This window comes from Carcharodon carcharias, chromosome 3 (assembly GCF_017639515.1).
Source record: "Carcharodon carcharias isolate sCarCar2 chromosome 3, sCarCar2.pri, whole genome shotgun sequence".
In the NCBI taxonomy this organism is placed as follows: Eukaryota; Metazoa; Chordata; class Chondrichthyes; order Lamniformes; family Lamnidae; genus Carcharodon; species Carcharodon carcharias.
Genome location: NC_054469.1, coordinates 34,123,989 through 34,149,690, shown reverse-complemented (window position 1 = coordinate 34,149,690; position 25,702 = coordinate 34,123,989). Strand labels below are relative to the sequence as shown.

Genomic DNA, 25,702 nt, shown 5'->3' with positions numbered 1-25,702 from the left:
CCAGTAATATTACCAAAAGCACCCACTGTTGTTATAAAGGAGGTTTTTCACAGTTTCTTTCTCCCTCTCACTTGACAATGGAACAATTTCACACAGTGCACCTTTCAAGATCTCACACGGTCACAACTTTCCACCTTTCTTTAAATATATATTCTTTCTTTTGATCTGTAAATCTCATTGTTTCAACCTTTCTTTGGAAGTTACTTTCCCAGAATATAAAAATCACTTAGGCTGTCATTATGGCCAGCACTTTCAGGAAAAATAAACTTAATAACTTTGCCTTATTTATCTTGCCAGTTGTAAACATCTTATCAGGTCCCTTTGAAAATCAAATGACCTCTCAACTTACCTAAAAATGCAAATTCCTTTCACACTATCTGCTGAGACTTCATCCAAGTTTACCCATCTCCATTTTCAAATGCCTATTTTACACCTAACCCCTTTTGATGATTCAAACTTTGCAGTCTGACTGTCTGCAGTTTAATTAAATGAGACACATACAAACATACATACACTCAGTCCCCATAAGCCTGCTTCAGTATCCCACAGTAATACTGGGGAAAAAAAGTGATATTTCCTTCACACCTCCATCCTTATTCAAAAATGAACCATTATAATTCTAAAAAAACTGTTTAATTTTCTTAACCCATCTTACATTACTTATTATATACACAAAACTTACACTACCAGGTACATGCATTAACATCACAATATATACAAAGCCTTTGTATCAACAGAGGTCATTTTAGTCCACTGTCCTTGTTTCAAATGTTCAATTTCCTTTGAACTTTAAACACTTGGCAACACATCTGCCATTAAATTTTCTTGTCCAGCCACATGTATAATCTGCAAATTAAACGGCTGCAATAATAAACTCCATGTGAACAGTCTTGCACTCCGGTCTCAAAATTTGTCTACAAATTTTAAAAGGGTCTTGAGGTCTGTATAAACAAATGTTTCTGAAGAATTGCTTGCAACATAAACCTGGAAATGCTGCAACGCTAACACCAGACCTAGAGTCTCTTTTTCGATGGTTGAGTATCTTTTCTGATGTACATTCAGCTTCCGTAAAAAATATCCTAACGGCTTTTCAGTTCCTGTTTCATTTTCTTGTAACAACACAGCACCAATACCCAAACCACTGGCATCAATCACCAACTTAAACTGCTTGTCATAATTAGATGTTGCCAAAACTGGTGTCGTAGTGAACACAGTTTTTAAACTGCCAAATGCCTTGTGACATTCCTTTGTCCATTGAAATTTCTCATTTTTTTTTAGTAATTCAGTCAATAGAGCAACTACACTGCTAAAATTGGGTACAAACTTCCGATAAAAGCCACTCATTCCCAGAAATCTCAGAAGTTCCCATTTTGTTGTAGGCACTGGGAAATTCACAATGGCTTTTACTTTCACATCTCATGGGGCCACCTGACCATGTCCGACGGTATGACCTAAAAATGTAACTTGTGCTTTTGCAAATTTGCTCTTAGCCAAGTTAACCAAATTAGCTTCTTGCAGGCGATCATCAGTTCTTTCAGATATTGTAAATGCTCCTCCCATGTTTGACTGAAAACTACTGAACTGTCAATATAGACAGCACAATTGCTGAGTCCTGCAGTTACTTTGTTTGCCAGTCTTTGCAATGCTGCTGGTGCATTCTTCATATCAAATGGCATAACTTTAAACTGATATGATCCATCTGGCATTACAAAAGCCCATATCTCTTTTATTCTCTCTGATAATGGTACTTGCCAATGTCCTCGCAGCAAGTCAATCTTTGTGATAAACTCTGATTGTTCCACTTTGTCAATACAATCTTCCAACCGTGGAATAGGATATGAATCCGCTTTTGTCACTGCATTACTTTTTGATAATCTACACGCAGTCTTTGTGCTCCATCCAGTTTGGTACCATCACAATAGGTGAACTCCAGTTACTGCAACTAGACTCTAGAATGTCATTCTGAAGCATGAATTCGATTTCTTTTTGCACTTGAGCTAATTTTACTGGATTTAAGGCAACAAGGATGTTGCCTTATTGAAACTGAATTTCCGACATCTATATCATGCATAGCTAAATTTGTTTTCCCCAATTTATTTCCACAAATAGCTTTGTGTGACTGCAATAGCTTTTCCAAATCACTTTGACACTTGTCTGGAAGGTAACTCAATATTCCATTTAATTTTTTAAGTACCCTCTGACTGTCCAATTTAATTAGAGGAAAGTCAATTTCCTCTCATTGAATTCTTCATTTCTACCTCTTTCTCCTTATTTACCACCACTAATACCTCCTTCTAGTTACCTCTCCTGTCAAAGTACTTTTTAAGCATATTTATATGACACACCCTCTGCTTCTCTTCTATCTGGAGTATTAATTAAATAATTTACCTCACTCAGTCTCTTTTCAATCCTGTAGGGCCCACTAAACCTTGCCTTCAATGTTTCACCTGACACTGGCAACAAGACTAACACCTCCCCTCCAGCAACAAAACTACTGGCCTCTCATCTGCACTTGTCTTCATCACCTGTTGTGATATCTTTAAACGTTCTTTAGCTAACTCACATGGTCTGTTCAATCCTTCTCTGAATTTTGTTACATAATCCAGGAGAGTAGTTTTTGAACTTTGACCTATTAGTTTCTCCTGAATCAACTTAAGTGATCCCCTTACTTCATGACCATGGGCTAATTCAAAAGGGCTAAACCCAGTCAATTCATTTGGGGCATCCCTAATAGCAAATAACTAGAATGGAATCCCTCGATCCCAGCCCTGTGGGTAGTCTTTACTATATACTCTCATTGTAGTTTTCAAAGTTTGATGCCATGTCTCTAAAGCACCTTGTGATTCAGAGTGATAAGTTGATGGCTTAAACTGCTTTATTTCTAGGCTGTTCCGTACTTCTTTAAACAGCTATGACATGAAATTTGAACCCTGATCCTACTGTATATCTTTTGGTAGCCCATATCTTGTAAAGAATTTGGTCAACTCCTCTACAATCCTCTTTGCTGTAATGTTTTGTGAAGGTATCGCTTCTGGAAATCTTGTGAACACATCCATGATTGCCAGCAAGTGCTGATTTCTACTTTTGGTCTTGGTAAAGGGCCCTCCACAATCAATCAGGACCCTGGTAAAAGATTCCTCAAATGCTGGAATTGGAGTTAAAGGTGCAGGTTTAATCACTGCTTGAGGTTTCCCTGTCACCTGACATGTGTGACATGGTCTACAGAATTTGACTACATCTTTATGTAGTCCAGGCCAATAGAAATATTTTTGCATTTTCGCCTGAGTTATCCTAATTCCTAAATGTCCAGCTATTGGAATTTCATGAGCCACTCAATATCTCATATCTGTACCCAGATGGGATTATTATTTGATGTACTACCACCCACTTCTCATCTGCTGGAATATGAGATAGTCTCCATTTCCACATTAGCACATTTCCTTTGAGGTAATAACATTCTGGAAAACATTCTGCCTCTTTTTCCAAATAAGCTGTCTGATGTAACTGCTTTATTCATGGATCTTTCTACTGTAACTCTACTAATTTCACGGAGCTAGATACTTCATCCTCTCTCTCTTCAACCTTTTCTTCCCGAACAATCTTTTTAAAAACAGATCCAGCTAAATGGATGTCAACATCCTTCCCCTTTCTTTTATATTCCTCCTCTTCCTGTTTCAACCTGTGAGTTTGTGATCTTGTTACTACACATTCTGGAAACAATCCAGGATGCTCTTTCTGCAACATCTCTGTTGAATGCATTTCCACATGCTGCTCAACTACAGTAAGGAATCATCAACATCTGTGACCTAGCTATATCATTACCTAAAATAAATTGAAACCCTGCAAAGGGCAATTTTTCCACTACTCCAATAATCCACTCACTCTCTACATTCACCTTCCACAATGGAATAGGTTTAGCGTTTCCATGAATCCTACTTATTATAACTTTTTCCTGCAATACTCCCTCTGAACAAGAAATATCACTGCCTCCAAACACTGACTTTGTGTGCCCAACTTTATTACAATGGAAACATTTAAGTTTTTGAGTGTCACTTTTGCTTTCAGCACCTTTCTTTCTGATCTGAGGAGAAACTTCCTGAGAATTTCAAACTGCCCCTTCTATTTCCTGACTACCTACCTTCCCTTCACATTCCCACTTTCTATCCCTCTCGGATTTAAAAGGGTGATGGAAAAAAGTTTTTGGTCTATGGACTGGCTCATAATCATCAGCTACGTCTGCTGCTTGTGCAGCTGTTTTAACCCTCTGTTCTTCCAAGAGTTCTAACTACTGAAGGAAGTGAATTATTAAATCCTTCCAAAACAATTACTTCTCTAAGAGCTGCATATGTTGTCTTGACCTTTAATGCCCGTATCCACTACTCAAAATTACTTTGTTTTACTCTCTCAAACTAAATATAAGTCTGTCCAGGCTATTTCCTTACATTCCGAAATTTCTGCCTGTATGCCTCAGGAACCAACTCATTTGTGCTCAAAATAGCCTTTTTTACTGCATCATAATCCACAGGTACTTCTTCAGACAGCAATGCATATACCTCATGAGCTCTATCTACCAACCTAGACTGCAAAAGCAGTGTTCAGATTTCTTGTGGCCATTTCATTTGCTTAGCCATCTTCTCAAACAAAATAAAGAATGCATATATGTCTCTTTCCTTAAACTTCGGAAGAGCCGTACAAATTTAAACATCTCTCCACTGGATTGAAAGTACTTGTTTCTACATCAGAACTTTCCTCAACCTCTGAAGCCTCTTTTTTAAGGTCCAGCTTTTTAAACTGGTACTGCCTTTCTCTCTTTTTTCCTCTTTCTTCAATTGCTAACTCCTCTAGTTCCAATTCCATTTCCTTTCTCTCTTTCTCCTTCCTTTCTGCTTGCTCCCTTTGAAAAGCTTGTTCTCTTTCTTTTTCCTCCCTCTCTCTTTCCCTTTTGCCTTGAATTCAAGTTTTTTCATTTCCATTGCTTGTTCAAGTTCAAGCTTCTTCATTTGCAACCGAAGTCTCACTACCTGTGACACATTAGTTTCAGGTATCCCTTCCAATTTCAAATGCTGCGCTATTACTTCGATTATGTCTGCTTTCTTTGCCTCTGTGGTTAATCCTAACTGCAACTTATCTGCCAGTTCCATTAACTGAGCCTTAGTTACTTTTTGTAAACCAATTAGGGTTATATCTTCTACTGCCAGGAAAGTTTTAGCAAACGTTAATGCCATATTTGCAGTCTAACTGCTTTAAAATCCCTCATTACCAACTCCTGAGTTCAATGTTCTTCTCGTACTCGTAGCCTTAAGATTCATCAACTCCAAGCCAATCAAGGCATTTTAAAAATCCTGCAAAGAGTCGCCAGTTTTGTTATGATACGGCAGGTGGTATTTGCCAAGTAGACCGAACCCAAAGGGGAACCTGGCCATGCTATCACAACGATTTTGCAATTTGTATCTATTATGAGGTTTGTGCACTGAAGTCAGAAGTAATGGGTCCACTAACACCTTTAGAGACTTTAAAGATTAAATTAGAACATTTATTAACAAAAGAAAAGAAAACACACTGACTAGAGTTATACAGTTACATTTAGATTTATAACAGCTCTTGCAAGATTTCTACTTAACTGGATTCACAACTACACACCCCTTTTAGGCAACAGTCCAAATAGATTCTTAATCTATAAAACATCCAGTAATATTACCAAAATCATCCACTGTTGTTATAAGGGAGGTATTTCACAGCTTTTCTCTCTCTCTCACTTGACAGTGGAACTGTTTCACACAGTGCACCTTTCAAGATTTCACACAGCCACACCATACTTTAAATATATGTTCTCCCTTTTGATCTGTAAATCCCATTGTTTCAACATTTCTTTGAAAGTTACTTTTCCCAGAATATAAAAATCTCCCATGTTGTCATATGGCCAGCACTTTTGGGAAAAATAAACTTAATAACTTTGCCTTATTTATCTTGCCAGTTGTAAACATCTTATCATTTCCCTTTGAAAATGCCACAAGAGAACAGGATGGTGCCGGAAAGGGGTTCTGGACTAAAGGGAACTGCCTGATGACAGCATTTTAATTGGCTCCTGACCAGGTGACCAGGGTTTTTCTGTGTAGGTAGGACAGCTCCTAGCCTCTTTCTCCTGTATTTGTAAGGTTCCAGCAATTCTGCCATAAGAGCTAACTGGCTTTCCCTCATATCTCTGTAACCTGCTTTCTCTGAAAACCCCTGTCAAGAGGAAAAGGGAAAAATCACCACTAGAGGACACTGAAAAGCAAGTTCTTCAACCAGTGAACCACTGACTGAAAGTGCTAGGAGACTACCTCGTGTCATCAACAACAAACTGCAAGGAATCTGGAAGACATCAATCAATATCAACCCATCTAATCCTGTACTCCGGATTGGTGCTATTGATCTGTTCTATCTCAACCTTAAAATCCATGTTTTGTGTGTGTTATGTGTGTGTGTGTGTTTGTGTATACGGGTTTAAGAAGGGGTAGAGCTTAAGTCATAGAGTTAGAAGCTAGCAGTTCAAATTTCTTTCTTTTTCCACTAGTTAAGGAAGGTTTGCTGAATAAACAGTTATTTACTTATTAAGGTTACAAAGCTGGTGCTCGTATTCTGTTAACCTAATTTAGACAACCGGGTAGAATTGAGGCAATCTGGTGGTTTGATTAAACTTTTCACATTTGTTGCAGCTCGGGGAACAGTGGGACTTGATATTACAGCGCACTATCCCCATTGAGTCGTGACACACAGTAAAATTAGGAAAAAAAAATTTCCTTTACAGCTATATATTGAATGAAAATTATCAGTGATTAATCTACGGTCACACCTATATCTGTTTTTACTTTCGTTAATAATCTGCTTCCTGTTCCTACATTGATTATCTCACATAGATTTAACTGGATGAAAAACCATCTACCATTTCTTTGGCATTTACCTGAAAAAGTGAAAAAGGACTTGCATTTATATAGCGCTTTCCATGGCCTCAGGACATCCCAAAACACTACTGCTACTGGTCTCTCTCTCAAAAGATGGATAAGAGATGTAAAGGATTTCTCTCTTCAGGTGTTGTCCCTCGCTCCTTTAAATCTGCTGTCGTCACCCCGTCCTCAAAAACCGACACTTGACCCCTCTGCTTTTGCAAGCTACTGACCCATCTCTAACCTCCTTTTCTTTTCTGAAGTCCTTGAACATGTTATCTCCCAAATCCATACCCATCTTTCCCAGAACTCCACTTTTACGTCAAGGTACTGAAATGGCTCTTATCAAAGTTCCAAATAACATCTTATATGGCTCCTTGTCTTTCTAAACATGTCTATAGCCTTTGATACGATTGACCAAACCATCCTCCCCCAATACCTCTCCACTGTCATCCAGCTGGGTGGGACTATTCTCATCTGGTTCCATTCTTTTCTATCTAATTGAAGCTAGACAATCACTTGCGATGGTTACTCTTCCTGCACACGCACCATTACTTCTGGCGTCTCCCAAGGATCAGTCTTTGCCCTCCCTAATTATTATCCACATACTGCCCATGACAATATCATCTGAAGGCACTGCGTTAGTTTTCCAGCCTCACCACCACCTCTCCTGACTCCTCCACCATTGCTAAATTAACAGATTGCTTATCCGACATCCAGTCTAGGATGAGCAGAAATTTCCTCCAAATATTAGGAAGAATGAAGCCACTGATATTGATCCCCCACTCTAAACTCTTGCTCTCGAACTACTGACTCCATCCCTTTCCCTAGCAGCAGTCTGAGATTAAGCCAGTTTGTGTTCAACCTTGGTGTCACTTTTGATCCTGAGATAAGCTTCCAACCTCATGTTCGTGCCATCTCCAAGACTGCCTATCTCTGCCTCTGTAACAACTTCACCCATTTCAGCTCATCTGCTGCTGAAACCCTCATTCATGCTTTTGTTACCTCTAGACTCGACTATTACAATGCACTCCTGGATGATCTCCCCCATTCTACTCTTTGTAAACTTGAGATTACCCAAAACTCTGCTGCCTGTGTCTTAAATCGCACCAAGTCCCGTTCCCCATTTGCTAACCCTACGTTGGCTCCCAGTCAAGCAACAGCTTGATTTTAAGATTCTCATCCTTGTTTTCAAATCCCACCATGGTCTTGCCCTTCCGTATATCTGAAATCTCTTCCAACCCCACCACCCTCAAGATATTTGCGCTCCTCTAATTCTGGCCTCTTAAAAATTCCTAAGCATAATTGCTTCACCATTGGCAGCCATGCCTTCAGTTCCCTAGGCCCTAAGCTCTGGAATACTTTTCCTATACCTCTCTGCCTTCTATCTTGATTTTCTGCTTTAAGACGCTTCTTAAAATCTACCTTTTGATTCAGCTTTTGGTCATCTGACCTAATATCTCCTTATGTGGCTTGCTGTCGTACTTTGTTTTATCATGCTCTTGAAAAGCTTCTCGGGAAGTTTCATTACATTAATAGAAATTGTTTTTGTTGTACTGAAAGATATCCAGTTATAGACTAAGTTATAGCCTTTTGCACAAGAACTTAACAATCAAATCTTAGCATTACTTATAGCACTGTAGAAGCTCACATAGGAGGCAGCCATTTGGCTCATTATGCTGACGTCAGGGCTAGCTTTGAGCAATAGAAAACTAACTTCTTAACATTGCTCTTGTCCCATAGCATTTTATCCATCTCTACTTCAAAGACTCAACACAAAGAATCATGGACTGCCTCTCCCATGCCTGTAACTTATTCTCCCAGACAATAATCGTCAAGAAAGCCATGGTCACGGGACAAGGTGCTGCATCTCTACCCCTGACCATATTGAATAACACCCCACTGTAAGTGATTAGCAAATTCTGCTACCTTGGGTCCATGTGACAAACAATCTAACCTTTGATGCAGAGTTCGACACACACATCGAGGAAGCAGCTCCGCCTTTGGCCGACTCGCAAAACGCGCATGGAATAATGCCAATTTGATCCTTAAGACCAAGTTGATGGTTTATAGGGCTGGTGTTCTCAGCACCATGCTATGTGTCTGTGAAACATGGGCGACATACAACTACCAGGAAAAGAAGCTCAATTATTTCTATCTTCATTCTCTGCAGCGCATTATCCTGGCAGGACAAAATCACTAATGCGGCAGTCATCTCAAAAGCAGAGCTCCCACCTGTGTTGACCTTAATCGAACAGACGGGTTTTAGTGGATCGGTATGTCTGCAGGATGGAAGACAGTTGCATTCTGTGGACCTTCTGTGTGGTGAGGTAGCCAGAGCCAGATGAGCAGCCCAAGGCTCCGCGTCAAAAATGCTTGCAAGCGTGACATAAAGACCCTAAACATAGGCTATCGCACCTGGGAGTCACTGGCTGGCAAATGAGGGAAATGGCAACACCTCCTGTGGGCTGGCATGGCTACAGAAGCTACCAATGGCTACAGAAGCTTAGCAACTGGTACTAATGCTGAAAACAACACTCACTATGTCACTTGGCAGCTTCATGTGTGGTGCTTGTGGCAGAACCTGCCTCTCAAAGGTTCTCAAAGCCATCAGCAAAGGTTCACCAAATGAAGATCTAAATGACCTACCTAAATGCGTTGTTTGCTGTATGTCCACCATCTCTCATGGAGGGAAGGATGCCAACACACTTCAAACATTTATTCACTTTTTGCCAAAAAATGTAATGGTCTCAACATTAACCATTCCATCCTCCAACAACCTTTGCATAAAGAAATATCTTGCCTCTCTCTCTGCATTCTCTTTCGTGATACATTATACATTTAAAGTGATACATTATACATTTTGATGGGTAAAACACAACCTGTGTTTTATGCAAACTCATTTTTTTTTACTTTCAGCCCCTATTTAAAAAACCCAAAATGCTCAAGGTCTTTTTTGTGATTTTATCTAATTCGCACTTTCAAGGTCCACAATACTTGGTGCCTTTCCCTTGACCATACATGTTCATCGCTGTTATTTTCTCACATATTTCACATCAAGCCAAATTAGCCCTTCTCAAAGATTGCATTCTCTTGAATATTAAGGAAATCCAATAGTATCTCTGGACTAGTTTGGTAGTTACGGCTCACCAAGATAGAGGCCAAGAAAATAAGTCTCTTATTCTGGTGATTGTTTTCACTGGTCATTGACTATTAAACTTGAACAACCTGCATCCAGCAAAGGCCCCCTGTTCCTCATTCACGATTAGTTAGACATTTCAATTCAATTTCTCTTTCAAACACCAATGAGATAGCCCAATTTTTTGGGACTAAAATTCCCAGGGCCGGAAAATCACCTGGGATCTTGTGGCATTGTTATTTTTTGTGCCCTTTGGGGCAAAAGAACAACTTTTTGCTCTGGGGTGAAGATACCTACCACCACCTAGGCTGAGGCAGTCTCCTTGGGATAGGTAGCTTTGGAGATTAGAGGCACGGACACTTAGCGCCTTCATGTGAATTTGGTGACCTCCCCCAACCTTGCCAGCTTTCTTGGGCTGGCAATGGAAATTACCAGTGGGCATGATCACGACATAAGTGCTGGATTGCTGGCCTGTGTAACTTCAGGGTAAAAACAGAATTACCTGGAAAAACTCAGCAGGTCTGGCAGCATCGGCGGAGAAGAAAAGAGTTGACGTTTCGAGTCCTCATGACCCTTCGACAGTTCTGTCGAAGGGTCATGAGGACTCGAAACGTCAACTCTTTTCTTCTCCGCCGATGCTGCCAGACCTGCTGAGTTTTTCCAGGTAATTCTGTTTTTGTTTTGGATTTCCAGCATCTGCAGTTTTTTTGTTTTTATAACTTCAGGGTCTTTGTCTTCAGAATTAAGAGCATAAACTGCTTTGCCAAACAGAAGTGTTAAACTCTCCAATGCTTAAACAGGAACTACTTTCTTTTCAATTTCACAAATGCTGCAGGTAAAAAGGTTAAACATAATTCAAATTCCATAAGATTTAGAATGGTCAAATCATTGTAAAACCAGCATTACCTGAAATCTTCTATCATATTCACAGAACTTTTTCACCAGGAAAGCATAGAAAGGATTAAATGTTTTTTCTTGCAGGCAACAGTGAACAAGAACATGAATAATCTCCCTTTCCTGTTGATCTTTCAGCCTAAGCCTGTAATAACAAAGATTGAATGTAAAATCCAGGGAACAGCTAAAATATTAAGTAGTCAACTTAAATATCATTAACTTAATTGAATGCTGGGTAAAAGGTGGAGTAAAGTACACTGAATAATAGTGTTGGAGTGGTTAAAAAATAAATTGAAGGTTGCGCTAAATACTCTAAACTTGATTATAGACAGATTTCATAATTAACTAACAGTCATCCCAACAAGCCCCACCGACTGTGAAGTAGTGAGATCAGATGGTCAGAGAACTAATTTATTGCAGCTCATCGTTAGATGATACTTTGCTGATTTGGCACAGAGAATGACTCTAGTAACCAGAAGACAATTCTGAACTTATGAAAAAACCAGTATTGGCTGTCTGCAAGGGCTCATCACAAATACTTCATTACCTGGCACACTAAATTATTGGAACAGCTCAGAGCTTTAGATAATCAACATATTGGATCACGTGAGCTTGTTTACCCCTTTTTAGAAGAGGGATAATGAGAAACACTCCAAATATGGCCTAAAGCACGACCATGACCCAATATACAGAATTAGAGTTCAAGTATGTTTATTTCCTACTTAGTGTTGAATACATCTAATAAATATATTAAGGGTGAAGTTCCATGATCTTTCATTACAAAAAAAAAAATTCCTTCCAGCTGCAGATTTAAAAAAAAAAGTGAATTTATTTTTGTGCTCATTCAAGGCGAAGCATCTCAGTATTGGGAGAATGCAATATATTTTGATACTAAATGTTAATGCCAGTTCAAGATCAGATATAGAATGAACCTGATGTAGAAAAAATACTTCCTCTGAATGCCACAAATCCAACTAAAGACCATTCTATAATGCAGGGGTTCTCAACCTTTGTTGCTTCTGAAGTGCCCTCGTAAAACTTGTGATTAGATATAAATTATATGTGGTGTCGATTAGATATATCATTCTCCTATTCCTAACTGAACTCCCTATCATCTGACCGTCACCAAGGGGCAGAGGTGGATTGAGCAAACTATGTCAGATGATTAACACCATTATTGCTAGCACCTTCACCTCCCTCCACTGTGGTGGATTGGTTGTGTGGCTGACTCTGTCTGGTTGAACTTATGTTGAGATAATATGTCTTTACAACAGTATTAAAAACCTTTTGACATGAAGAGCGCAGGAGGGCATGCCAGGAGCAGCACCAGCCATACCTAAAAATGAGGTGTCAACCTGGTGAACCTACAAAACAGAACTACTTGCATGCCAAACAGCATAAGCAGCAAGTGATAGACAGAGCTAAGCGATTCCACAACCAAAGGATCAGATCTAAGCTCTGCAGTCCTGCCACATCCAGTCATGAATGGTGATGGACAATTAAATAATTCACTGGAGGAGGAGACTCCATAAACATCCCCATTCTCAATGATGGAGGAGCCCAGCACATCAATGCAGCCATCAGAAGCAGCAAAATTGTACTCAATCACAATCTGTAACCTCATGGCCCGGCATGTCCCCCACTCTACCATTACCACCAAGCCAGATGAGCAAACCTGGTTCAATGAAGGCTGCAGGAGGGCATGAGAGGAGCAACATCAGGTATACATAAAAATGAGGTGTCAACCTGGTGAAGCTACAACACAGGACGACTTGCGTGCCAAACAGCATAAGCAGCAAGCGATTCCACAACCAACTGATCAGATCTAAGCTCTACAGTCCTGCCACATCCATTCAAGAATGATGGTGGACAATTAAAAGACTCACTGGAGGAAGAAGCTCCACAAACATCCCCACCCTCAATAGTGGGGGAGCCCAGCACATCAGTGCGAAAGATAAATATCCAAGAAGCATTTGTAACAATCTTCAGCCAAAAGTGCTGAATGGATGATCCATCTCGGCCTCCTCCAGAGGTCCCCAGCATCATAGATGCCAGTCTTTAGCCAATTCGATTCACTCCATGTGATATCAAGAAATGGCTGAAGTACCTGGATACTGCAAAGGCTATGGGCCCTGACAACGTTCCAGCAATAGTACTGAAGAAGTGCGCTCCAGAACTGACCGCGCCCCTAGCCAAGCTGTTCCAGTACAGCTATGACACTGGCATCTACCCGGCAATGTAGAAAATTGCCCAGGTATGTCCTGTACACAAAAAGCAGGACAAATTCAACCCGTCTATTCTCAATCATCAGTAAAGTGATGGAAGGAGTCATCAACTGTACTATCAAGCGGCACTTGCTTAGCAATAACCTGCTCACTGATGCTCAGTTTAGGTTCCGCCAGAGTCACTCAGGTTCTGACCTCATTACAGCCTCGGCTCAAACATGGACAAAAGAGCTGAACTCCAGAGGTGAGGTGAGAGTAACTGCCCTTGACATCAAGGCAGCATTTAACTGAGTATGGCATCAAGGAGCTCTAGCAAAACTGGAGCCAATGGGAATCAGGCAGGAAACTCTCTGGTAGTTGGAGGTGTACCTAGCACAAAGAAAGATGGTTGTGGTTGTTGGAGGTCAATCATCTCAGTTCCAGGATATCACTGCAGGAGTTCCTCAGCGTAGTGTCATTGGCCCAACTGTCTTCAGCTGCTTCATCAATGGCCTTCCTTCCATCATAAGGTCAGAAACGGGGATGTTCACTGATGACTGCACAATGTTCAGCATCGTTCACGACTCCTCAGATACTGAAGCAATCCATGTCCAAAGACCTGGACAATATCCAGGCTTGGGTTGACAAGTGGCAAGTAACATTCACGTCACACAAGTGCTAGGCAATGACCATTTCCAACACTGGAGAATCTAACCATTGCCCATGACATTCAATGGCATTACCATCACTGAATTCCCCATTATCAACATCCTGGGGTTACCACTGACCAGAAACTGAACTGGACTAGCCATATAAATACTGTGGCTACAAGAGCAGCTCAGAGGCTAGGAATCCTACGGGGAGTAACTCACCTCCTGACTCCCCAAAACCTGTCCACCATCTACAATGCATAAGTCAGGAGAGTGATGGAATGCTCTCCACTTGCCTGGATGAGTGCAGCTCTAACGACACTCAAGAAGCTTGACGCCATCCAGGACAAAGCAGCCCACTTGACTGGCACCCTTTCGACAAACATTCACTCCCCCCACCACCGATGAATAATGGCAGTAGTGTGCACCATTTACAAGATGCACTGCAGAAACTAACCAACACTCCCCTCAGGCAGCACCTTCCAAACCCACAACCAGTACCATCTAGAAGGACAAGGGCAGCAGATATATGGGAACACCACCACCTGGATGTTCCCCTCCAAGCCACTCACCATCCTGACTTGGAAATTATATCGCTGTTCCTTCATTGTCACTGGGTAAAAATCTTGGAATTCCCTCTCTAACAACACTGTGGGTGTGCTTACACCACAAGGATGGCAGTGGTTCAAGAAGGCAGCTCATCAACACCTTCTGAAAGGCAATTAGGGATGGACGAGCCAGAGAAACCCACATCCCATAAAATGAATTAAATAAAAGTCGAAATGTTTGAAGATGCATCACAGACCTTCAGAATGCAGTGGCCCCATTTAAGAAGGCAAACTCGTTCAGACAAATGTATGTAGTTGTTTCAGGTACTAAGTAGTTCATTTCTGAGTACGAGTTATATTTTTTCTCCTACATATTCATTGATTATTTTTGGAGGACCATTTGGAACCTTCACATGAATGCGAAGGGGCTGCAGGCCTGCATTGCAAATCCCTGACCTAATGCATCAGTTGAAACTTTTGCCATTATTTAACAATAAATGTCAAGTTAATTTGGTCTGAAAGCAGGCCATTTGTGAGAAACTGAAAAATTGTTCTTTACAGCCAATTGTCAAAGACTTTCACTCCATCAGGCTAAGTTAAATGTGAATGTAGACTCCAATAGAGAAAACACCATGTGGAACCCAATGTTCCACTAGTTCTCTTAAGCCATTCAACTACGGTGAAATGTGCAGTATATTCAGATAGTTAGAATCCTTGAATTTAATACATAAACCAACTTAACAGGATCTTCAGGTCAGTCACCATTTACCTCTACAGCATCCAAAAAGCAAAGAAGACAAAGAGCTGTGGTAGACCTTGAACTTTATGACTCTGAGGCAAGAAAGTTAACAATCAACCACATTCACAGAATAGCCTTATTATAGCATTGTCATCTAACATCTGTCGTTCAAGCTGCATTAAGTTTTTTTCAGCAAAGCAAAAGTTAGGTATTGACCTTAAAAGTTTTTCAAAAGCATCCAAATAATCCTCACTGGTCATCATGACACAAAAGATGTTCTTCCGTATGTCTGTATTCATCCTTTGTTTACGGGCAAGCTCCATAATTTTTCCACTTCCCTAAAATTTAACGAGTAGCATTTGTTAATATTGCAGAAATATTGACTGCAACGAGGGTCTATAACCTTACCAGTTTTTATTTTGGTAACCATCTTTTAAAATCAAAAATGCTTCAAACCAGTTTTGAGAGGGTTGTAACCATAATGTTGCGATGTTAATTAACAATTTTATAATTAGAGAGTGAGTCAATTGACAAGTATTAAAATGAGTCACTTCTGAATTAACAGAGCATATCAGGCTTTTAACAGGAGGATAACAGTCGTTCAAATAACTCCTAACTTATCCCATAGCTGGCTCTCATCATCATTATTCATTTCATCATTCTGCTGGTTGCAGTATATCAGTTGATACATTTTAAAATTGAAAGTCTCTGAATATTTGTTTTATTTTAAAATGGTTTCAGCATCTCTTTTCAAAGCTAATATTGACAAAGTCATCAAGTCAGGTTAAGGAAAGCTCTTTTACAGGGGATATTTATTTCAAACACAAACAAAAATTTCATGTAATGGTTGCTTGCCAGTTTTCTTTAGTTTCATTATCCTCAATTCTTTTTTTTAAAATTTGTGATAATAAACCTACCCTAATTATTTTGAATACTGTTTATGCACCATTGGAAAAATTAAAATTGTTAATTCCAAACCATTAACGTAATATAAAAGCTTAACAATTTATAAATCATTGCTCTTTTCTGATGCATCATCATTTGAATATTGCAGTACAGCAAGGTTCAGACTGATAATCATGAACTATGAATAAAAGGACTACATAAAAGACTAGAGTTTCACGGATGAATAAAGAGCTGCGGTCAGATGTAAAACATGAGGTGTATGATAAAGTTAATGTTTGTAATACAGAGGAAACATGAAGAATTAGCAAAAGCACAGAAAAGAAGCAAGAAAGGAAATTACAAAGACAGAAATTATGAAAAAAGACTACAAGTCAACAAAGGTGAAAGTGCAGTACGTGTTGTAGGTTTGGACTGTTAAAAAGCCAGTGCTACATGATAGCAAGAATTGAGGAAATGCTGAAAGATAGAAGACACAGAGTGGGAGCAAATGAATTTTGAATTGGCATGATACATGCAATATTGTGCTCATCAAGTCTATGTTCTTTCATAAATGAGCATAGAAGAAATTACATGAATTATGCTTTAGGTACCATTTGGGGACATGGATGAAGAGAAAAAGCAAACTGTGAGGACCAATGCAAGAGGCTATAGGGAGAGGACAGAGAGACGCAAAAATAGCTAAATGTACAGTACTCTCCAGGGAAAAGAGCAGGATGGAAATTTACCTGAAGTAGGAAAACTGTCAATGGACAGCAAACAGTAAAAGATTACTCTGCTAGCCAATGCATTGGCAAGAAAGGATAGTAAACTAAGGATTAGTACTAAAATATTAAGAAGGTTAGAAATATTTCATGAAATGATTATTAGAATACAGACTTATTTTCTACAAATGCCCTTTGAGGCAGATTCAAGGACAAAATTTAAGAAGGAATTAGTCATTGAAGAAATGGAAAATGGGAAATGAGATTACAATAGAACTGTCCAATGGAGGAAGTTACCAGCTGTACGGCAATGAAAGGGAAAATTACTTCCTTTTATACCAAAATTTCTGCAATTCTTTTGAAAGTAAGAATTTTTTTTGATCTGAAGGTCAAAGTAGATTACTTTGTTTTTAATGGATAGGAATTCTACCAACACCAAATTTAAGTATTATTTCATTAGGCGAAGATGCAAAACAAAATATAGGTTCATGATATGCTGGAAGTAACTCAATCTTAAACACATGTTTATACAGCATGAAGATAACCTAAACTGCACGCTTATAAAATGGGGAACTTGCAAAAAAGCAAAATAACAATAACTGACTGTACACCCAGTATACATTGGCAACTGAAATGCTCACCTCTCTAAAAGCAACTTTTTCCTGTATTTTAGTACTTGTGTTATCAATCATGGGGATACCACTCCATGAAGATCCCACAATCCACCACCGTCCTACTTGGTCTGCTGTCAGTAGGTTTTCTAATGTTGCACGGAGGAGGAAGTCACCACGGCTGTTATGAATCTGCAAAGACACAATAGATGAAACATCAACTTGTTTTCTTTCAATAATCAATGCAAATTTTGAATATCATTCAAGGATTTTGAACCAGCAACAAAGAAGGAACAGTGATATATACTCAAGTTAAAATGATATGTGATTTGGAGGTTCTGCCCTTTTGCTTCCATGCAGGTGCTACTGTAGAACCTTGGAGAGGTCCTGCAGTTCGTCTTGCAGCTAGAACATAGTCCAGTCATGGTAGAAGAGGCCTAGGCTGGTGGGCATGGTCCAATCAAAACAATGGCTTTGTCCTGATGCCAGGCTTGTTGAGCGATGCCATAGTTGCGTCATCCAGGTAAGTTGAGAGTATTCCACTGCATCCCTTAATCATATCTTTTAGGTGATGAAAAGGCTCTGGGGAGTCAGGACATGAGCTAGTCACAGCAGAATCCTCTGACATGCTCTGGTAGCTATTGGATTTATGTGTCAGGCAGTTACATTTCTGGTGAATGGTAATCCCCATAATGTTGACTCTGGGAGACTCTATGATGGTAATGTCAGTGAACAGCAAGGGGAGTTATTTAACGACTGTTTTGTTGGGAGATAGTTATAGCCTGCTACTCATGTAACAACATTGGTGCCACACATCAGTCCTGCCCCTCATGTTGCCTAGTTCTCGCTGCATGTGGAACTGGACTAATTCATTAGGTGAGAAATTGCAAATGGGGCTGAACACTGTACAATCATTGGTGAATTGTCCCACTTCTGAATATTAATTGATTAAGCAGCTGAATGTACAGCAGTTGGGAATAGGACACTGCCTTGAGGAATTCAAGCAGCCACAATTCAATAGGACTGAGATGGCTGGCCTCTAAAAACTCCAACCATCTTCATCTGTGTGGAGATGTTTCCCTGATTGATTTCAGTTTTATCAGGGCTCCTTGGTGCCACACCCATTGAATGTTGTCTTGAGGTCAAGAACAGTCACTGACTCTCATTTGTGGAATTCAACTCGTATCAATGTTTAGCCAAAGGCTGTGACGGGACTGGATACCAAGGGATATGGAACAAAGGTGTGTAAGTGGAGTCAAATACTGATCAGCAATTATCTAACTGATGGAACAGACTTGGGGGACTGAATGGCCTATTCCTGTTCCTATGTCAGTATTGTAGCTGTACTGGACAAGCTTGGGTGGAGGTGTGGTTAGTTCTGGAGAACACGTGCTCAGCATAGCATCCAGGAGGTTGCCAAGGCTTGTCACCTCTGCTATGTCCAGTGCACTATCATTTCTTGTTGTTGCATGGAGTTAATTGCATTTCTGAAGTTTGGCAATTTTATGGTAGGGAGTTGAGAAGGAGGCAGAGAACCATCCTCTTTGCACTTCTGGCTGAGCATGGTTGCAAACATTTCAGCATTTTAATTCTGATAATGAATCGGGATCCCCTAAATGTTGAATTTAAAGCAAATGATTAGGATTAAAATGGAATCATCAACATGGATTGTAAGTACAATAGAAGAAAATACTTTTTACTTATATAGTGTCTTCCAAAACCTCAGGGTGTCCCAAAGTGCTGCACATCTGATTACTGTACATATCTTTTCTTTCATTGTAGTAAAGTGATGTAGCCAATTTTCACACAGTAACCTAAGTGTCTAGATTATTTTTTAGTGATGTTGGTTGAGGAATAAATGTGGGCAGGGCACCCAGCAAGTCCCTTGCTCTCATTAGGATAGTGCTATGGGATCTTTTGCATCTACTTAAGACATACAAGTTCTTGTTTTAACTTCTCGTCTGAAAGACAGCTCCTCAGACAGTGCAGCAATCTCTCAGTAACTGCACTGAAAGGTGAACTTAGATTATGCCCTCGCTTTACTGGAGTGGGGTTTGAACCCACAACCTTCAGACTTGGAGGCAAGAGTGCTATCACTGAATCAGGGCTGACACTGAACTGTCCTGCAACTGACTGAAGCACACTTGATCAAAAAGCTCTGAAATGCTAGACTCTTCTTGGCCTGCAGCAAGTTTTCATGGGCTTTGCTCGTGAACAAACTTAACTTTTAAAACAAAATATAAAGTCCCTCGGATTTGTTCCTAACCATAGAACAGAGATTTTATTTTAAAATGTCCTAACCTCAATAGTAACCATTTCCATTTACAAGGAAAATGGCTGCTGAATTTGATTGATGCACAGTGGCAACAGTGTGTACAATCGACAAGTGCACTGCAGCAACTCACCAACGCTCCTTCGACAGTACCTTCCATACCTGTGACCTCCACCACCGAGGGCAGCAGATACATAGGAACACCAACACCTGACTAAGAATTATATCACTATTCCTTCACTGTTGCTGAGTCAAGATCCTGGAGCTCTCTTCCTAACAGCACTGTAGGTATACCTACACCATATAGACTGCAGCGGTTCAAGGAGATGGCGCACTACCACCTTCTCAAGGGCAATTAAGGATGGGCAATAAATGCTGGCCTAACCACATCCCATGAATGAAAAAAAATTACATCTAAAGTTGTTTTTGGTACCCAACCCCATTGTTTGGTCACCTATTACAAAATTGAGTCAATCTATGTTCACAATGATCACTACACAAAAATATATTTATAAGGAATGATGCATCAGTATTATATTAATGTAACCCCAATATAATTAGTTGTAATCAACAAACAGTATTTCTCATTTCTTATACGTTATATATCCACTGTCGGAAGATTGTTTCCATTGACATCAAAAAGCAACTATCTATTTTTGGTGCACTTTTGACTTTGTACATCTTCCGACGAAAAAGTGTTCCCTCTCATTACACTGATCTGGCTTTACAAAACGCAGCAGAGCTGCATTAAATGAGACTAGGTGTTCTACAGAACTGAGTTTTCCATTTTACTTACAACTGAAATAATGAAGTTCGAAAAAAAAACCAGATCACATAATGTTTATTTTTCAGTCTATAAAGCAAATTCTGCCTGGAAATACAGTAGCAATAAAACATATAGCATCTGAAGTGGTCTTGTAATGGTTCCTTTTAACTATCAAGTAAACATTCTCGTTAACAACCTTTGTTACACCAGACACATTTACAGTCTGGATATAAAAACAAATCCACTCTTCGAAGAGGATAACATTAACCTATTCATCAGTGTAATGTACAGTTATGGTTCAACAAGATTTTGTGCAGTGCTTTCTGCTTCAATGAATCTCTCAATGTAAGGTAGGCACATGTGCTGAAGTATAGAAAAGGGTCAACAAAACTACTTTACAATATAATTCTATACATTATATAATACATTATAGAATTCCAATTATGCACTAAGTCTAAATTGACAAATGGCAAATGACATTTGTGCTACACAGGTGAAATTGTAATTGCAAATGGCCACCTCCATCAATAGCGAATCTAACCATCTGCCCTGGACATTCTATCATTATCACTGCTGAATTCCCCCACCATCAACATCCTGAAGGCTATCACTGACCAGACACTTAACTGGACCAGCCACATAAATGCTGTGGCTGCAAGAACAGGTCAAAGGCTAGGAATTCTGTGGCGAGTAATGCACCCTGATGACCACTCAGAAAAACAGGGGCAGCAGACACATGGGAACATCATCACCACCTGCAAGTTCGCCTCAAGTCATATACCATTCTTATTTGGAATTATATTGCCATTCCTGCAACAATGCTCAAATCCCATGAATGAATTAAAAAATAAATACTTAATTAATATCAAAGTGATTCTTGTCATAATTAGTGCCTTGCCATAGTTTAACTATAATAATTGACATTGTTCACTTTAATGCAATATAACAATCAAAAATAAATCTGAATATTTTGTTATGGACAGGGTCGGTAGTGAACTGAACCCTTGTACCCCTTCCCTTACTGTCAGTATGGTTTTGGGAGAGGAAGATGTGTGCTCCCAGAATGTAAGATCAATTTAAATAATGGCAGAAAGCTTTTGTGGGTTTAAATAAAGATTATTTATTCATGCAATCACCCCGAAAGTCTAAACGCTCGCCAATCGCTCAGCACATTCACACACAAATATGCTCAAGAAGAAAACAGTTAGAATATAGTATACTTTTAAAAGTTGTAAATAAAAGAATAATTCAGAGTTCACGCATCTGGCTTGTTGTAGGATGACAGTTGTTATGGTAAAGGCAAAATACTGTGGATGTTGGAAATCTGAAACAAAAACAAAAGATGCTGGAAAAACTCAACAGTTCTGACACCATTTATGGAGAGAAAGACAGGTCTAACGTTTCAAGTCCATATGACTCTGTTTTGTAACAGTTGTTATGGGCTTGGTAAAGAAAGGAATCTTCTCCACTCTTGAATACAATTTAGATGAGTTCAAATAACTGAAGTTGGATATTAGGAGTATTGCAGAAATGCCTCAAAGAGATGAATGCTCAGCAGGCCATGAAGCTTATAGTTTTTGTGTCAGGAGGTACAATTTCGTTACAGGTGGACTTGGATTTGGGATCAGGATGGGAGGCTTTTTAGATTTTACAGCCTCCTATTCTTAAAGGAAAAGATGACACTGCCTTTTCTGCAGCTGCTGTGGCTTGTGGAGTTCACTGCAGACTGCCTAGGTCCTTCTGGGTCTTTGGAAAATAAAGTATTTAGGTGTCAGAGCCAGTTCTGGTCACATGATTAACTGATATTGTCCAACCAGAATGGCTAGATAGATGATGGCTCTTCACACATATGTATGAATAGCACATTTTCTGCAGTTCTCCTTTTGTTGAATTGCAAATTTGGATAGGTGGAATCGAGAAGTCCACTGGTTCCGAGTTTGGAGTAAACTACAGACAGTGACAGGTGTGAATTCCACAGAGGGGTGCTGTCTGGGTATGCCCATTGAAGGGGAATTCCCTTATCCAATTAGGAACTTTCTGGAAGCTTGTTGTAGTCTGTTTTGAATTTGCAAAAGTCAGCTGACCCTTGGCAGCCATCTTAGCCACCTGGTTAGTGTCCATTAAAAAAAAAGACATTTCCAGAAACTTCCATATAAGCACAGTCTACGTTTAAAGTGATCACAAGGACATGTCTTCACTGGGCATAACAATACAATTAAAAATCTTGTAACATCCAAGTTCTTCTACTCCTTTAAAAGCTTTATCCTTATCGTCTCCTTATTCTTCCTCAAAACTTACACCTCATATTTTTCCACTTCAAGCTTGTTCTGTCACCTTTTTGCCTAACCTGCTAACTTGTCCCAATCTGCCTTAAGTTACATACAGTCCACTTCATCGTTAACCACATTCCCTATTTTTGTGCTGTCTTCTACATACAATCTTGTATCCCCATATCTATGTCCTGATCTACATATAAAATATTTAAAATGTGGGGAGAGCAATGGCAGCAACACCGGTTAATACTTGTAGCCTTGCACTCTTGACATTTGATGGCATTACCATCACTAAATCGACATCCTGGGGGTTACCATTGACCAGAAACTGAACTGGGCTAGCCACATAAATACTGTGGCTACAAGAGCAGGTCAGAGACTAGGAATCCTGCAACAAATAACTCACCTGTTGAGTTCCCAAAGCCTGTCCACTTTCTACTAGGTTTAAGTCAGGAGTGTGATGGAATACTCTCCACTGGCCTGGATGAGTGCAGCTCCAACAACACTCAAGAATCTTGACACCATCCAGAACAAAGCAGTCCACTTGATTGGCACCCCTTCCACAAACATTCACTCCCTCCATCACCGACAAACAGTGGCAGCAGTGTGTACCATCGACAAGGTGCACTGCAGGAACTCACCAAGGCTCCTTAGGCAGCATCTTCCAAACCCATGACCGCTACCTTCTAGAAGGACAAGGGCAGCAGATGCCTGGAATCTGCCACCTGGAAGTTCCCTTCCAAGCCCCCCACTATCATAACTTGGAAATATATTGCTGTTCCTTCACTATCATCAGGTCAAAATCTTGGAACTCCTTCCCTAACAGCACTGAGAGTGTACCTACACCACAGGGACTGCAGCTGTTCAAGAAGGCAGCAGGCCACCAACTTCTCAACGGCAATTAGGGATGGCCAATAAATGATGACCTAGCCAGTGACATCCATATTCTGTAAATGAATTTTTTAAAAATCCAAAAAACATGCATTAACAGATATAATAAAAGGAAGATTTTCCACTTGCTCATCTTTGATACGGACCCTTGCCTACTTGGAGACCTCATCTAGAAATCACACAATTTACAGATGTAAAATCAGACTTTACACAAGGTTGGGTCCTGCAGTCCTGGAAATCTCAGATTGGTGCAGGCTGGAAAGTTGCCATCAAATAAATTGTTGTGATAGAATAGCGGAAGCTTTTTTCCCTATTTAACTTGTGCTATACCTCACTTGGGAGTGTTTGATTGGAAAGGGAAAAAAAGACTAGCATTGAGAAAAGTGCCTTTCATGACTTCAGGGCGTCCCAAAGCACTTCACAGCCAATTAAGCACTTATTGAAGTAGTTACTGTGGAAAATAGGAAACACTGCAGCCAACTTCCACACAGCAAGCTCCCTCTTACAGCTATGTGATGACCAGATAATGTGTGTGCTTTTTTAAGTAATGTCGATATTGACAGCGTACAGGAAACTTTACTTGGTGTCAATCTTGGCTCAAAGTTAGCATTTTCAACTGAGTCAGGAGCTCATGCATTCAAGCCGCACTTGAGACATGAGCAGTTAATCTAAACTGGCACTTCACTATCGGGTCTATTGCAATGTGGGAGCTGCTGTCTTTCATATAGTCTGTTAAACCTGTCTCTTAGGTAGATGTAAGCGATCCCATTATTGGAAGAGCAGCAGTGGAGTTCTCCTGGTGTCCCAAAATTTAGACTTCAACCAACATGGTTAGAACAGATATTCTGGTCACTTATCCAACTGCTCTAGCGAGCTCTTGCTGTGCTTTACTTGACTAATGTGTTTGCTATAGGACAAAAGTGGCAACAATTTAAAAGTACTTTATTAGCTGTGAAACATTGAAATGTTCAAAAGTAATGGAAGGCACTATTATAAATACAAGTCTGTTCTTTGGGCTGTTTTCTGTTCCTTTATATTCTTTCTGATCAATTTATCTATGTTGCCATAGTCTAGTTAATACACCAAACTTCAATCTTAAAACTACTGTGACACCTTAATAAATACTTTTTGAAATCCATACACACGTTTCATTTGCTAATACATTCAATCATTTTTTCAAAGAATTCTACTTAATATCAGTCCCAATTTACCTTGTGTAACTTCACGCTGCTTGCCCCAATTAATCCAATTATTTTCAACAGGATTAAATTTATCTTGTTATATCATATAGAAACTTACCAGGTACTAATGCTGAACTGGCTGCTCCATAGTTACAGGTTTATTCATTTCTCCTTTTAGAAATTCTGGGTTGTACAGCAAATCAATCTACTCTAAAGCTTATGCTGCTTTGGAATGACTTAGAATATGTGTGATATCAACCTGGAAACATTCAATTTTTTCCTCATTAGGAGAGACAACTGTAACTTGTGCACTTTCCCCCCTACATCAGCTTGGATGGCAGTATGCTCCTCACAGTACTCCAGAAATTTCAAAAGATATCTTTAAGTGTATTATATTGAAGAAAACATGGCAGATGCCAAGCAGAAGCAACAAGTTTAAAATGGGGTAACAGTATGGTTTTAAGGTTTCTGAAAGCAGGGAACAAAATTCAAAGAAAACAGAACAAGGTAAGACAGGGCCTAGTGACCAAATGGGCACTCACCAATGGCAGAGCACCAGTGAACTGAAGGATACACTGACTGAAGGGATCAAAGGCAGGAGTTGTTTACAAAAGCAATGTAGGATGGGGCCATAGAATTCAAAGGGAGAACATGACCCATGAAATCAATTCTCTGCAGTAAGGGGAGCCTACAGAGCTTGAACAAAATAGGGATGATAAAAATCCCAGCTTTGTGCAGGCAGTGGCATTTTGAATGAATTGTAACCGTGGAAGAAGCTAAGAGAGTACTAGAGAAGCCTTGAAGCGAAGACATAAACTAAAGTTTAAGTCTTGGTGGGTGAGGGAACTCTGCAGACAGGCAATGGTACAAGACACAGACTTGGGAACGGAACATGCTGAGATCAGTTTCAGGAGGCCACCACTTTTCACCAACCTGTGCCAAAGCTTGCAATCAGAAAGGAGAAATGAATATCCAACTTCAACAACAGCTTATATTTGCCT

At 39.8% G+C, this 25,702-nt stretch overlaps 1 protein-coding gene across 1 annotated transcript in view; it reads right to left on the bottom strand.

Annotated features, from left to right (window-relative positions):
* Positions 1–25,702, bottom strand: part of nom1 (nucleolar protein with MIF4G domain 1) — a 75,348-nt gene that overhangs the window by 24,834 nt on the left and 24,812 nt on the right. Inside the window, exons 6-8 of the mRNA XM_041184987.1 lie at positions 17,349–17,510; positions 15,317–15,438; positions 10,972–11,104 (exon numbers count right to left, since the gene is read on the bottom strand). Of these exons, the coding sequence (XP_041040921.1) occupies positions 10,972–11,104; positions 15,317–15,438; positions 17,349–17,510 (417 nt within the window). The remainder of the gene's footprint in view (positions 1–10,971; positions 11,105–15,316; positions 15,439–17,348; positions 17,511–25,702) is intronic.